Source organism: Siphateles boraxobius, unplaced genomic scaffold, assembly GCF_051911475.1.
Source record: "Siphateles boraxobius isolate OS27281-9 unplaced genomic scaffold, OSU_SipBor_1 135, whole genome shotgun sequence".
Classification (NCBI taxonomy): domain Eukaryota; kingdom Metazoa; phylum Chordata; class Actinopteri; order Cypriniformes; family Leuciscidae; genus Siphateles; species Siphateles boraxobius.
In genome coordinates this window covers 1,275,001-1,291,935 of record NW_027508739.1, presented here as the reverse complement: position 1 = coordinate 1,291,935, position 16,935 = coordinate 1,275,001, and the positions used below count along the sequence as shown (strand labels likewise).

Below are 16,935 nucleotides of genomic sequence, written 5' to 3'. Positions count from 1 at the left end.
GTTGTGGTAAATCATGCTAGAACAGGGTAAATCATGGTGAATCATACTAGAACTTGGTATACCATGGTAAACTATGGTAAATCATGCTAGATTCATGGTAAATCATGAAAATCACACTGAAATGGGGTATATCATGGTAAATCATGCTAAAATTGCCTGTATTGGCTGTAAATGGTATTTTCCATCTATTATGTCAGTGTTTAAATGTATGCTAAATAAAACTTAATGTCTTTTGGTGCTTTTGTGCTTTACGGCCTTAAAGGCCTTAACTGCTTGAACACCGCTAAATGCTGCTTGCAGCTTTAATTTGTAGTTGTAATTGATTTCACTCTCTCTCTCTGTCTCTCTCTCTCTCTGTCTCTCTCTCTCTCTCTCTCTCTCTCTGTCTCTCTCTCTCTCTCTCTGTCTCTCTCTCTCTCTCTCTCTATCTGTCTATTTATATTTCTATCTATCTATCTCTCTCTATATCTCTCTATCTATCTATATGTCTCTCTCTCTGTCTCTCTCTCTCTGTCTCTCTCTCTCTCTCTGTCTCTCTCTCTCTCTGTCTCTCTCTCTCTCTGTCTCTCTCTCTCTCTCTTGTCTCTCTCTCTGTGTCTCTCTCTCTGTCTCTCTCTCTCTCTCTCTCTCTCTCTCTCTCTCTCTGTGTCTCTCTCTCTCTGTCTCTCTCTCTCTCTCTCTCTCTGTCTCTCTCTCTGTCTCTCTCTCTCTCTCTCTCTCTGTCTCTCTCTCTGTCTCTCTCTCTCTCTCTCTCTCTGTCTCTCTCTCTCTCTCTCTCTCTGTCTCTCTCTCTGTCTCTCTCTCTCTCTCTGTCTCTCTCTCTGTCTCTCTCTCTCTCTCTCTCTCTCTGTCTCTCTCTCTCTGTCTCTCTCTCTCTCTCTGTCTCTCTCTCTCTCTCTCTCTCTTGTCTCTCTCTCTCGGCACAAATCAAGGTCATATGAGTGTATTTATAGTCACTTACTGTGTGTGACCACAGAATGCTGTGATGTGCTCCTCCGTCTTCAACTGTTTTAAACATCTCTGCAGATTCGATTTGTTCGTTTCCTTCGACTCCTTCAGTGTTCGTTCTGATGCTGTTTTTGTGCAGATAAACACTGCTGTATATTTTTCAAATGCACTGATCATTAGTGATGCAGCGAAGGGAATTTTCTACCGAAGCCAAAATATAAATGTTTTTACTCCAATTGTTTGTTGAAATATAAATATTTAAACTGTGGCTGCAATACCTTGTTTTCATGACATTTATTTTACTTTTTGCCAAAATGGCATTTATTGTTTGCATTTTGTGATAAATTGGGATAATTTGAAAACTGAGACTTTGTTTCAAATCAAATCAAATCAAATCCTTTTATTGTCACACAACCATATACACCATTGCAACAGTGGGTGAAATTCTTAGGTGCAGTTCCGAGCAACATAGCAGTATGACACGATGTGACGTAAACAATTACAGCAAACATCAGATTTACCTAGATTACACATCTAATGTGCGCACAATTACTCACAGTACCATACACACTAACAGAACAATAAATAATATACAATATACACTATACAATATACAACAATTTACAATATACAACAATATACAAAAAATACAAAAGAGGTATGTATACATGCAATAGATACACGTAAGGTGGATATATAAAAAAAAAACATTTATATATATATATATATATTGTAATATGCAGTAGGTTATGTTGTGGTGTGTTGACAGTTAGACTGTTTGTGGTTATTGATCATGAGGGATCAAGAGTTTAGAAATCTAATTGCTTGTGGGAAGAAGCTGTCATGGAGTCGACTGGTGTGTGTCCTGATGCTGCGGTAACGCCTGCCTGATGGTAGCAGTGAGAGCAGCCCATGGCTCGGGTGGCTAGAGTCTCTGATGATCCTCCGAGCTTTCCTCACACACCGCCTGGCATATATATCCTGGAGGGAGGGAAGCTCACCCTTCGATGATACGGCTGGCAGTGCGCGCCACCCTTCGCAGGGCTTTGCGGTTACGGCTGGTGGTGTTGCCGTACCAGGCAGTGATGCAGCCAGTCAGGATGCTCTCGACGGTGCTGGTGTAGAACTGTGTGAGGATGTGGCGGTTCATCCCGAACTTCCTCAGCCGTCTCAGGAAGAAGAGGCGCTGATGAGCCTTCTTCACGACGGCCTCAGTGTGGACGGACCATGTGAGTTCCTCTGTGATGTGGACACCGAGGAACTTGAAGCTGCTGACTCTCTCCACCGGTGCTCCATTGATGGTGATGGGGCTGTGCTCTCTGTCGTTCTTACTGAAGTCGACCACTAGCTCCTTGGTTTTGCTGATGTTGAGGGAGAGGTTGTTCTTCTGACACCAGTGCGTCAGAGTGAGCACCTCCTCTCTGTAGGCCGTTTCATCGTTGTCGGTGATCAGACCTACGACCGTCGTATCATCAGCAAACTTGATGATGGAATTGGAGCTGTGAGTTGCCACGCAGTCATATGTGTACAAGGAGTACAAGAGTGGGCTAAGAACACAGCCCTGTGGGGCTCCAGTGTTGAGGGTCAGTGATGAGGAGATGTTGCTGCCTATTCTAACCACCTGGCGTCTGTTTGACAGGAAGTTCAGGATCCAGCTGCACAGCAAGCTGTTTAAGCCCAGAGCCCGGAGTTTCACATCAAGCAAGGAGGGCACTATGGTGTTGAATGCAGAGCTATAGTCTACAAACAGCATTCTCACATATGTGTTCCTTTTTTCCAGGTGGGAGAGAGCAGTGTGTATTGTAGATGCAATAGCATCATCAGTGGAGCGGTTATTGCGGTATGCAAACTGCAGTGGGTCCAGTGAGGGTGGTAGAACAGAGCAGATGTAATCTCTGACTAGTCTCTCAAAGCATTTACTTATGATGGGGGTCAGAGCAACAGGGCGCCAGTCATTTAAGCAGGTGATGTTGGTTTGCTTCGGTGATATATGATGATATATGCTTCAAGATGGCGCCGAGTATGGCTGCTGCGTTGCGAGCTCCGTCACAACATGGTAGTTTTTTGTTTGTTTTGTTTACAGTTCTTTTGTTTTTTGTCTTGGATGTTGTCTGTCTTATTGAGTACGACATACAAACACTTTTGGACATTGGTTCGGCAATCGAACACCGAGAACCGGACTTTCATTTCTTCAGTGATGCCCGGCTGTTTAGAAACACGGCTGCGGAGCCCTTTGTCTGGCCAGCTCGGCCGCAGAAACGCAGATGGAGAAGGGGAAGAAGAGCCGGCGTTCTCGTCAGAGTAAGACGGCGCGCAAATCGACCGCCGCTTCCCAGTATTTTGCTAGCAAACGTTCAGTCTCTAGACAACAAGCTCTGTGAGCTGAGAGCGCGGATCTCTTTCCAACGGGAGACGAGGGACTGCTGCATTATCTGCCTTACAGAAACTTGGATGTCGGCTGAGATTCCAGACTCGGGCATTGAAACCGCGGGGTTCTCAGTGTACCGAGCGGACAGAGTTAAAGACCTCTCAGGTAAAAGCAGAGGTGGGGGTGTAAGTTTTATGATCAACAAATCCTGGTGTGATCAGAGGAACGTACATTCTATCAAGTCTTTCTGCTCTCCTGATCTGGAATTTCTCATGCTTCTGTGTCGACCATTCTGGCTACCGAGGGAATTCACAGCGGTCATTATCACGGCTGTGTACATTCCCCCACAAGCCGACACAGACCGGGCACTAAAGGAACTGTATGGGGAAATAAGCGAGCAGGAAACCGCGCACCCTGAGGCCGCGTTCATTGTGTCCGGGGACTTTAACAAAGCCAACTTCAAGAAAATAGCACCTAAATACCACCAACACATAAACTTTAACACACGAGGGGACCGGGTTTTGGATCATTGCTACTCCCCTTTCCGGGATGGCTACAAATCCCTCCCCCGTCCACCTTTTGGCAAATCGGATCACTCTTCCGTTCTCCTTCTGCCCGCTTATAGGCAGAAACTGAAACAGGAAACACCCGCCCTCAGATCGATCCAGTGCTGTTCGGACCAATCAGACTCTATGCTTCAGGACTGTTTTGATCACGCGGACTGGGAGATGTTCCGGTCGGCCTCTGATGACGATATCGAGGTTTACGCTGACAGCGTAACATGTTTCATCAGGAAGTGCGCAGAAGACGTTGTTCCGACCAAAACAATTCGGATTTACCTGAACCAGAAACCATGGATTAATAGCGATGTTCGTGCGGCACTCAATGCGCGGACTTCCGCTTTTAACTCCGGGAGTGCGGAGGAGAAAAAACAAGCAAGTTATGCCCTCCGTAAAACTATCAGAGCAGCAAAACGCCAATACAGGGACAAGATTGAAGGACAGTTCAACACCTCCGACTCTAGAAGCATGTGGAAGGGAATTAATATCATTACGGACTACAGAGGAAACATAAACTCCACAGTGAACAACACTGCCTCTCTCCCAGATGAGCTAAACACTTTTTATGCTCGCTTTGAGGGAACTAACACCCCCCTCGCGGAGAGAGTTCTCGCGGCTGAAGCTACAGAGGTTAGTACACTCTCCATCTCTGTAGCGGATGTAACCCGATCTTTCCTTCGAGTGAACATCCGTAAAGCCGCGGGTCCAGACGGTATTCCGGGCCGCGTCATCAGAAAGTGCGCGAATCAACTTGCTGGTGTTTTTACGGACATTTTCAATCGGTCCTTGTCTGTAGTCCCCACATGCTTCAAAACGTCCATCATTGTACCTGTACCGAAGCAAACCAACATCACCTGCTTAAATGACTGGCGCCCTGTTGGCGCCCTTTCATATCAAAAGTATCAAAGCACAAAGCCGATTGTGCTTATTGATGGACGGCGCTACAAATAGTATTTAGCGGAACCTTATTTATTAGTAAAACATTGAGATTTCGGCCCTCAAAAAACATGTCGGAAGAATCTTTTTTTCAGCCAAATATTTACGGTTGTGGAAATTCGATGCATTGCTACATATTATAGATATTATTTAAAGATGCATCAGTGTCGAACTTCAGCGGTTCTTGTATGATTCTTCAGATCTTGTATGATGATGCCGAACCAGGGTTATTATCATAAAAATAAACTAAAACTAAATAGCAATACTGGAAAAAATAAAGAAATGACAAAAACACATAATGAAATGAATAAACATTAAACTAAATTTAACATAACTAAAAATACAAAAATAACAACAGATTTAAAAGCTAAACTAAAACTGAAATAAAAATAAATTAAACCTTAGTAGCAATACTAAAAAAAAAAAGGAAATGAAATGACAAAAGCACATAATGAAATGAAAAAGCATTATAATAAAGTGAAAAAAATATAAAAAATTTATTGAAAAAATTAACTAAAACTGAAGTAAAAATAAATTAAACCTAAATAGCAATACTGAAAAAAATGTAATAATGAAATGACAAAAGCACATAACTAAATTAACAAACATTTAACTAAAATAAATGTGAAAACTAAATACATAAAAATAAAAGAAACTAAAATAAAAATGAAATAAATTACAATAATATATATATAAACTAATAAAAGGAAAAAAGCATAACGAAATGAAAAAAATTAACTAAAATGGAAACTAAAAATATTAAAATAAAACTAATGAAAAAACTAAAACTGAAATACAAGTAAAGTAAACCTCAATTATACTTAAATTTTTTTACAAAAGCACATACATAAAATTAACAGAAATTAAACTAAAATGAACATGAAAGCTAAAAATATCAAAAAGAATGAAAAAACGAATTAAACTTAAATAGAATATATAAAAAAACAAAATTACAAAACCACAACAAAATGACTAAAATTGCACTAAAATTAACATGAAAACCAAAGATAAAAAAAAAACTGAAATACAGATAAATTAATATAAAAAACAACCAAATGAATAAACTGCCATAATGAAACGCTCAAAAACTGAATCTGAGATACACCTGTCCTAAAGGCCTCCTCCCCTGTCCCGCAGTTACGTGATGATGATGCCGTTCAAGCGTCAGGCTCTGGTGGAGTTCGAGGAGGCTCAGAGTGCCGACCGGTGTGTGTCGTTCGGCTCCCAGGAGCCCGTGTACATCGCGGGCCAGCAGGCCTTCTTCAACTACTCCACCAGCAAACGCATCACACGGCCCACCAACGCCGACGACCCCAACAGCGGGAACAAGGTCCTGCTGCTGTCCATCCAGAACCCGCTCTACCCCATCACTACGGTAAAACACTTTTCACTACAGTAAAACACTTCTCACTACGGTAAAAAACACTTCTGACTACAGTAAAACACTTCTCACTACAGTAAAACACTTCTCACCACGGTAAAACACTTCTCACTACAGTAAAACACTTCTCACTACGGTAAAACACTTCTCACTACGGTAAAACACTTCTCACTACAGTAAAACACTTCTCACTACGGTAAAACACTTCTCACTACGATAAAACACTTCTCACTACAGTAAAACACTTCTCACTACGATAAAACACTTCTCACTACAGTAAAACACTTCTCACACGGTAAAACACTTCTCACTACGGTAAAACACTTCTCACCGCGGTAAAACACTTCTCACTACAGTAAAACACTTCTCACTACGATAAAACACTTCTCACTACAGTAAAACACTTCTCACACGGTAAAACACTTCTCACTGCGGTAAAACACTTCTCACTACGGTAAAACACTTCTCACTACGGTAAAACACTTCTCACCGCGGTAAAACACTTCTCACTATGATAAAACACTTCTCACTACGGTAAAACACTTCTCACTACGGTAAAACACTTCTCACTACGATAAAACACTTCTCACTACGGTAAAACACTTCTCACGATAAAACACTTCTCACTACGATAAAACACTTCTCACTACGGTAAAACACTTCTCACGATAAAACACTTCTCACTACGGTAAAACACTTCTCACTATGATAAAACACTTCTCACTACGATAAAACACTTCTCACTACGGTAAAACACTTCTCACGATAAAACACTTCTCACTACGGTAAAACACTTCTCACTACGATAAAACACTTCTCACTACGGTAAAACACTTCTCACGATAAAACACTTCTCACTATGATAAAACACTTCTCACTACGGTAAAACACTTCTCACGATAAAACACTTCTCACTACGATAAAACACTTCTCACTATGATAAAACACTTCTCACTACGGTAAAACACTTCTCACGATAAAACACTTTTCACTACGATAAAACACTTCTCACTACGATAAAAACTTCTCACTACGATAAAACACTTCTCGCCACGGTAAAACACTTCTCACTGCGGTAAAACACTTCTCACTACAGTAAAACACTTCTCACTACAGTAAAACACTTCTCACCGCGGTAAAACACTTCTCTGATGATAAAACACTTCTCACTACGGTAAAACACTTCTCACTACGGTAAAACACTTCTCACTGCGGTAAAACACTTCTCACTACAGTAAAACACTTCTCACCGCGGTAAAACACTTCTATGATGATAAAACACTTCTCACTGCGGTAAAACACTTCTCACTACAGTAAAACACTTCTCACTACGATAAAACACTTCTCACCACAGTAAAACACTTCTCACCACGGTAAAACACTTCTCACTACGGTAAAACACTTCTCACTGCGGTAAAACACTTCTCACTACGGTAAAACACTTCTCACTACGGTAAAACACTTCTCACTGCGGTAAAACACTTTTCACTGCGGTAAAACACTTCTCACTACGGTAAAACACTTCTCACTACGGTAAAACACTTCTCACCGCGGTAAAACACTTCTCACTACGATAAAACACTTCTCACTACGGTAAAACACTTCTCACGATAAAACACTTCTCACTACGATAAAACACTTCTCACTATGATAAAACACTTCTCACTACGGTAAAACACTTCTCACGACAAAACACTTCTCACTACGATAAAACACTTCTCACTACGGTAAAACACTTCTCACGATAAAACACTTCTCACTACGATAAAACACTTCTCACTATGATAAAACACTTCTCACTACGGTAAAACACTTCTCACGACAAAACACTTCTCACTACGATAAAACACTTCTCACTACGGTAAAACACTTCTCACTACGATAAAAAACTTCTCACTACGGAAAAACACTTCTCACTACGATAAAACACTTCTCACTACGGTAAAACACTTCTCACTACGGTAAAACACTTCTCACTACGATAAAACACTCTCATGATAAAACACTTCTCACTACAGTAAAACACTTCTCACTACGGTAAAACACGTCTCACTACGATAAAACACTTCTCACTACGGTAATAACTTCTCACTACGATGAAACACTTCTCACTACGATAAAACACTTCTCAAAAACACTTCTCACTACGGTAAAACAGTTCTCACTACGATAAAACACTTCTCACTACGATAAAAGACTTCTCAAAACGGTAATAACTTCTCACTACGATGAAACACTTCTCACTACGATAAAACACTTCTCAAAAACACTTCTCACTACGGTAAAACACTTCTCACTACGATAAAACACTTCTCACTACGGTAAAACACTTCTCACTACGGTAAAACACTTCTCACTACGATAAAACACTTCTCACTACGGTAAAACACTACGATAAAACACTTCTCACTACCATAAAACACTTCTCACTACGATAAAACACTTCTCACTACGGTAAAACACTTCTCACTACAGTAAAACACTTCTCACTACGATAAAATACTTCTCACCACGGTAAAACATTTCTCACTACAGTAAAACACTTCTCACTACGGTAAAACACTTCTCACTACGATAAAAGACTTCTCAAAACGGTAATAACTTCTCACTACGATGAAACACTTCTCACTACGATAAAACACTTCTCAAAAACACTTCTCACTACGGTAAAACACTTCTCACTACGATAAAACACTTCTCACTACGGTAAAACACTTCTCACTACGGTAAAACACTTCTCACTACGATAAAACACTTCTCACTACGGTAAAACACTACGATAAAACACTTCTCACTACCATAAAACACTTCTCACTACGATAAAACACTTTTCACTACGATAAAACACTTCTCACTACAGTAAAACACTTCTCACTACGATAAAATACTTCTCACCACGGTAAAACATTTCTCACTACAGTAAAACACTTCTCACTACGGTAAAACACTTCTCACTATGATAAAATACTTCTCACCACGGTAAAACATTTCTCACTACAGTAAAACACTTCTCACTACGGTAAAACATTTCTCACTACAGTAAAACACTTCTCACTACGATAAAACACTTCTCACTACGATAAAACACTTCTCACTACGGTAAAATACTTCTCACCACGGTAAAACATTTCTCACTACAGTAAAACACTTCTCACTACGGTAAAACATTTCTCACTACAGTAAAACACTTCTCACTACGATAAAACACTTCTCACTACGATAAAACACTTCTCACTACGGTAAAACACTTCTCACTACGATAAAACACTTCTCACTACGGTAATAACTTCTCACTACGATGAAACACTTCTCACTACGATAAAACACTTCTCAAAAACACTTCTCACTACGGTAAAACACTTCTCACTACGATAAAACACTTCTCACTACGGTAAAACACTTCTCACTACGATAAAACACTTCTCACTTCGGTAAAACACTTCTCACTACGGTAAAACACTACGATAAAACACTTCTCACTACGATAAAACACTTCTCACTACGATAAAACACTTCTCACTACGGTAAAACACTTCTCACTACGATAAAATACTTCTCACCACGGTAAAACATTTCTCACTACAGTAAAACACTTCTCACTACGGTAAAACACTTCTCACTACAGTAATACACTTCTCACTACGGTAAAACACTTCTCACTACGATAAAATACTTCTCACCACGGTAAAACACTTCTCACTACGGTAAAACACTTCTCTCTTAAGCATGTCACATGACCCGCTCTGATTGGCTGCTCTGAACGGATTCTCCTCTTCATCTTGCAGGATGTTTTGTACACAGTCTGTAATCCGATCGGAAATGTGCTGCGGATCGTCATCTTTAAGAGGAACGGAATCCAGGCCATGGTGGAATATCCTTTGTTGTGTGTGTGTGTGTGTGTGTGTGTGTGTTTTTGTGATTTATGTAGACAGAAATTAGTATAATGACATGGGTATTACATTGGTATTACAACGTGAACGTGATTCATGAGGACATTTCCTGAGTCCTTGTATTTCAAATGGCTTTAAAAACATACTAAACAGTGTTTTATTACAAATTTTAAAATCATTATAAGGTTTTGTGCTGATATTGCACTCACTCACATACACAACTATAATGATTCTGAGCACAACAGTTGGGATCCAGGGGGAAAAATCCCTTTCATTTTCTCTAAAGGGACCGGATTTTTCCTGATGAAGAACTACGAGGCTGTTAATCGGTGACATACGCACATTATTTCAACTCATTTTTTTAAAAATAACCATGTTTAACAGTGGAATTCTCGGTGGAACTATAATACATCACTCATGATTCTGCAGCCAAATCTCCACCAATCAAATCTCCACCAACTCTTTAGCTCCGCCCACTCCCATGAACCTAATTGAGTCCCTATTAAATATTTGCATGCGTATTTTGCAATAGTTGTTATATATATATATATATATATATATAATTTTTAATAATATTTTTTCTTTTATTAATTATTATAATTAATATTTTTTTTATTTAAATATTATTTAACTTAGAATTGTTATATATATATATATATATATATATATATATATATATATATATATATATATATATATATTATAAATTAAATTATATTTAAATAAAAAAAATAATCACTAAATATTTTTTTAAATTTAGGAGATCCAAGAACTGAATGTTTTACAGGATTCAATAACAAATTTAATTGACTTCTCCACTTGTTTTTGATTATTATATATATATATATATAAAATGTATGCTTTTTTAAGGTTGTATTAATTTACATTACTTTTTAGAATATTTATCTAATTTTATATATATATATATTAAAAAATGTTATATATATATGATTAAAAAAAATTTCAACATCAGGACTTTTAACGAGATAACAGATCTTTGCTCTGAAATAAAGCAGCTGATCGGTCATACAAGACTACAAGGAGGCATAACTCGTTTCCCATGTGGATCTCAATATAGTTTAGTTTTGAGATGCTGACGAAGATGTTAAGCACACATGTAATAAATAAATTACTATATTATATTAAAATATTATATTATATCATAAAATATTGCTGTATCCAGGCGTCACTGACAGCCTGAACTCCAGGAACCCGCGTGTTTCTGAGCTTCTGCTTTGCTCAGTTTACATGCGTGTTTGACCTGCAGAAGTGAAGCGTCAGCCGTCTAAAGCTCTCGTCTGTGGTTTCAAAGACACGCTTTCACAGTTCCACGAGTGTGAGCTGACGTCACCTGTGAGTGTGAGTGTGTGTGTCTGTGTCTGAATGTGTGTTTGAGTCTCGGCTGTGTGTTTTTTTCCTTGACGACCGTCACGTTCGAGTCCATCCAGAACGCCCAGAAGGCCAAAGCTGCCCTGAACGGGGCCGACATCTACGCCGGCTGCTGCACGCTGAAAATCGAATACGCTCGGGTAAATGTGCAGCGTTCACACTCTCACACACTCACACACACTCACTCACTCACTCACACACACACACCGCTGGAGCTAACACACATGCAGTGGCGTTGTGCTCTCTCATTCTAGCCCTCACGCCTCAATGTCATCAGAAACGACAACGACAGCTGGGATTATACCAAACCCTTCCTGCTGAGACGAGGTACGTGTGAGTGTGTGTGTGTGTGTGAGTGTGTGTGAGTGTGCATGCGTGTGTTTGTGTGTGTGTGCAGGGGTGATAGTGTGTGTGTGTGTTTGTGTGTGTGTGTGTGTGTGTGTGTAAGTATGAGTGTGTGTGTGTGTTTGTGTGTGTGTGCAGGGGTGAGAAAGTGTGAGTGTATCTATAAAATGATACATTATATTATATATGAGATATACAGTATATCAGGGGTAATCATGTAAAGTTACTCGAGCTACGGTCTGTATATTCCCAGCGGACACACAAAACAGTTTTACATTTTCTTCGAGGCAGCCGTAGTCATTTAAGACGAGAGTCGAAGAGGCAGAGCAGTGATGTCTAAGAGCTTTACCAAAAATGTATCCAAAAAAGTAAATAGTTCTCCCGGATATGAATATAAAAAGGTTGGATCATGTTTTTTATCAGACTATTTTTATTAATGTATATGGCTGCGAAACACTGGAGTTGCAGGTTTACCTCTTATGAAAAGTATGGACTATTTTTATATTTTGCTCAAAGCAAGATCTCTGTCATGTGATTGCTCTGTATTCACTGTTAAAAATTATTTTTGGTTCAACTTTAAAAAAGTAAGTTACCTGGTTGCCTTAAAATTGTGAAAGTTCATTGAAATTGAAATTAAAAAATTTGAGTCAATACAATGAAGGAGATTGGTTTAATAAATAGAAACTCAAAATATTATGTTATCTTAACCACATTAATTATCTAAGTTGATTTGACTAAATATAAAAAGTTGTGATAATGAATCATGAAAATATTTTTTTACAGTGGATGTTGAGACACGTGAGAAATGACAGAGATTTGGTGTGCGGAGTTCAGTGGTGACCTCTGACCTCTGTCTGTTTTTATGCTGAAGATATTATTATATATATATAGATATTATATTATTTCTCTTTGGGAAACTGAAGTAATATCTTGTTTTGCTGTGTCAGATGTGGGTGTAGAAGGATTCTCACGTGTTTTAGCAGCTCAAACTCCCACATCATTGCAGTTGTAGGAGGTTTCAGAAGGAATGTGTGTGTGTGTGTGTGTTATCAGCGCAGAACAGCAGCGCTCAGACATCGATCGGCACGAGACAGAAGTGCAGCTCAGCGTTTCTCTGTTCATATCGACTGAAGATTAGAGCCACTGCTGCTGTCACGCTCTGAGACAAAGGTTGTGGATCCAAATGCAGTATTTATTGAACAGGGTAATCCAAAGCACAGGCAGGGTCAAACACGCGCCTTACACACACACACACACACACACACACACACACACTCACACACACACAAACACAAACACCAAATACAAAAACCAAGAGACATGGCACCAGGGAGAGCGCTCGGAATCGCAGTGTAATGCCTGGTTCAGATTGCGCAAATTTTTTGTGTCTGTTACTGTTTTTGATAGTCACTGTGTCAGATTACATGATTTTGACTCTTAAAAACTTGTCGTGGACAAGAAACATGTCATCACACACACACTCACAGTCTGGATCACTCGCTCACACACACATACACACACTCGCACACACACACACACACATACATACACACACACACACACACACACACACACACACACTCGCACACATACCCACTCACTCACACACACACTCACAAAGACACGCACAAACACACTCACTCGCACAGACACGCACACACTCACTCACGCGCACACACTCACTCACTAAGACTCATTCACACACACACACACACTCACAGTCTCGCTCACTCGCTCACACAGACAGAGACACATACAAACTCACTCGCACACACACGGACTCACTCACACAGACACGCACACACACACACTCACTCGCACACACACACACACACACATGCTCGCTCACTTACTCGTGCAGACACACACTCACTCGCACAGACACGCACACACTCACTCACGCGCACACACTCACTCACTCACTAAGACTCACTCACACACACACACACTCACAGTCTCGCTCACTCGCTCACACAGACAGAGACACACACGCACTCACTCGCACACACACAGACACACACACACATGCTCACTCACTCACTCGTGCACACACACTCACAGACAAGCACACACACACAGACACACACACACATGCTCGCTCACTCACTCGTGCACACACACACTCACACTCACTCACACACACAGACAAGCACACACTCACACTCACTCACACACACACACACACACACTCAAACACTCACTCACACATACTCACTCAGTCACACTCACTCACTCACACACACTCACTCACACACACACACACTCACTCACTCACACACACTCACTCACTCACTCACACTCACTCACTCACTCACTCACTCACTCACACACACTCACTCACACACTCACTCACTCACACGCGCACACACACACTCCCTCTTGACGGAACCCGTCATGGAGGACCAAAAAAATAATTAAACATGCTAGTATTTTTATGGTGATGTCGTGAAGCATCACAGACACGGGTTGGTTGTCGTCCACTATGACACACTATACGAGATGAAACGTTTGAATCTTGAGTCCCGACGCCGTTGTCGTTTACGGATCCCCACGACACCCTACGTGAAACGGATTGCACCAAAATCGGGCTAGAATCGTGTAATCTGAACCAGGCATAACACTAAACCAGACTTCTGATTATGAATGAGAAAACCAGGCTTATATGGGGTGAGCTAAACAACATAATGAGAGACAGGTGAATGTGATAATAAATGAAGAGTCCGGGCAGTGAGTTATATGAGACGTAGGGTACGTCCCAATTCGCATGCTATCCGTCCTAAATAGTATTCGAAAATAGAATTAGTACGTCCCAAATCGTAGTACGTTGAAATGAGTGTATTTCCGGTCAGAATCCGAAGTGCAGATCGATGCGCACGCTAACGGCTAATATTTCCCACATCCCGCGTTAGACGAGGATTCGGTTAGAACTACAAACACGAGTGAAAAGTGTTAAAAAACTACAGCCATGGAGGACGCACAAGTCTGGCTGTTATGTAGAGAGGTTTAGATAAAGGGGTTTGAGTGGTTAATTATCAGTATCTAACCTGACGAAAATGTATTTATTCAACGTTGTCTACATTATATTGCATCTGCAGCAGCATTGTGAACTTTTGTAAAGAAATGTTTAGCAATTACCTTTTAAATGCATCATTATAGTCATATATGCATCATATACAGTCTCTGCATGAAAGACCCACGACTGCAGATGAACGTGCTTTAACATTTCTTTCCGAAACGGTAGGAAATCAAATTGACCCTTCGCTAAGCCGTGCCCAAAAACCGCGACTGGCCAATCGTGTCTTAGCAACCGTAACTAGGCGCGGGAGGTCTGGCAAGCTTTCGAGCGAGGGAAACATGCCGAAGCGTTGTGTGTATGGACTGTGCAAATCTGATACCCGGTATCCTAAAAGTTTGGACGGGGGAGTGGATTTTTTTTTCCTTCCCGAAAATTTAAAAGCCAAGGGGAGAAATGATGTGTGTGGTGTCACGACACACACGGGAGATAGACAGCAGATCCAAGTGCAGTAAGGATGTTTTAGTGGGTAATCCGTAAAGCGTAAATCCAGTCCAGGCAAAGGTCAAATACCGTGTAAACAATCCAAATACAAAAATAGCAAAACACAAGGAACAATCAGGAACAGACCAAGAAGTGTCAGACATAACACGACTCCGTAACACATACTGACACAGACATGGAATATATACACACAGATCTAACAAGACTAACAATGAACAGCTGGGACAATGATTACAGGGAACAGCTGAGTGTAATGAACAGTGATAAGTGACAGACAGAATGCTGGGAATTGTAGTCAATCTGAAGGACACCGTGAAAACGAGGATCTCTAGTGACACCCGGGGGAAACACGAACCAGACACTGTGACATAACCCCCCCTCTACGGAGCGGCTACCAGACGCTCCACGACAACAAAACACAAGGGTTCAGGAGGGAGGTGGAATAGTGGAGGATCAGGGGGTGATGGTTTAAACGGGGACCAGGGCAAAACAGAGAGTCTATCGGGCGGCCAGGGCGAAGCAGACGACCCATCGGGCGGACAGGGCGAAGCAGACGACCCATCGGGCGGACAGGGCGAAGCAGACGACCCATCGGGAGGACAGGGCGAAGCAGACGACCCATCGGGCGGACAGGGCGAAGCAGACGACCCATCGGGCGGACAGGGCGAAGCAGACGACCCATCGGGCGGACAGGGCGAAGCAGACGACCCATCGGGCGGCAAGGGCGAAGCAGACGACCCATCGGGCGGACAGGGCGAAGCAGACGACCCATCGGGCGGCCAGGGCGAAGCAGACGACCCATCGGGCGGCCAGGGCGAAGCAGACGACCCATCGGGCGGCCAGGGCGAAGCAGACGACCCATCGGGCGGACAGGGCGAAGCAGACGACCCATCGGGCGGACAGGGCGAAGCAGACGACCCATCGGGCGGCCAGGGCGAAGCAGACGACCCATTGGCCGGACAGGGCGAAGCAGACGACCCATCGGGCGGCCAGGGCGAAGCAGACGACCCATCGGGCGGACAGGGCGAAGCAGACGACCCATCGGGCGGCCAGGGCGAAGCAGACGACCCATCTGGAGGACAGGGCGAAGCAGACGACCCATTGGGCGGACAGGGCGAAGCAGACGACCCATTGGCCGGACAGGGCGAAGCAGACGACCCATCGGGCGGCCAGGGCGAAGCAGAAGACCCATTGGGCGGACAGGGCGAAGCAGACGACCCATCGGGCGGCCAGTGCGAAGCAGACGACCCATCGGGCGGCCAGGGCGAAGCAGACGACCCATCGGGCGGACAGGGCGAAGCAGACGACCCATCGGGCGGACAGGGCGAAGCAGACGACCCATCGGGCGGACAGGGCGAAGCAGACGACCCATCGGGCGGACAGGGCGAAGCAGACGACCCATCGGGCGGACAGGGCGAAGCATGCGACCTAAAGAGGATTATGTTTGACTGCAGTCTTTGTCTCCCTCGAACGTTATAAAAACATTATTTCTGGATTATTAAACACCAGACAACTTTGAAAGAACGTTCTGTGTGTGTGTGCGTGCGTGCGTGAGTGAGTGAGTGACTGTGTTTGATTGTGTGTGTGCTTGTTTGAGTGAG

General features: G+C 42.3%; 1 protein-coding gene across 2 annotated transcripts in view; it reads left to right on the top strand.

Moving 5' to 3' along the window:
• hnrnpll (heterogeneous nuclear ribonucleoprotein L like) overlaps positions 1-16,935 on the top strand; it is a 121,304-nt gene that overhangs the window by 94,691 nt on the left and 9,678 nt on the right. For both annotated transcript variants that reach the window (XM_077229825.1, XM_077229826.1), the window contains exons 4-7: positions 5,950-6,187; positions 9,979-10,064; positions 11,516-11,612; positions 11,727-11,799. In XM_077229825.1, the coding sequence (XP_077085940.1) occupies positions 5,950-6,187; positions 9,979-10,064; positions 11,516-11,612; positions 11,727-11,799 (494 nt within the window). The remainder of the gene's footprint in view (positions 1-5,949; positions 6,188-9,978; positions 10,065-11,515; positions 11,613-11,726; positions 11,800-16,935) is intronic.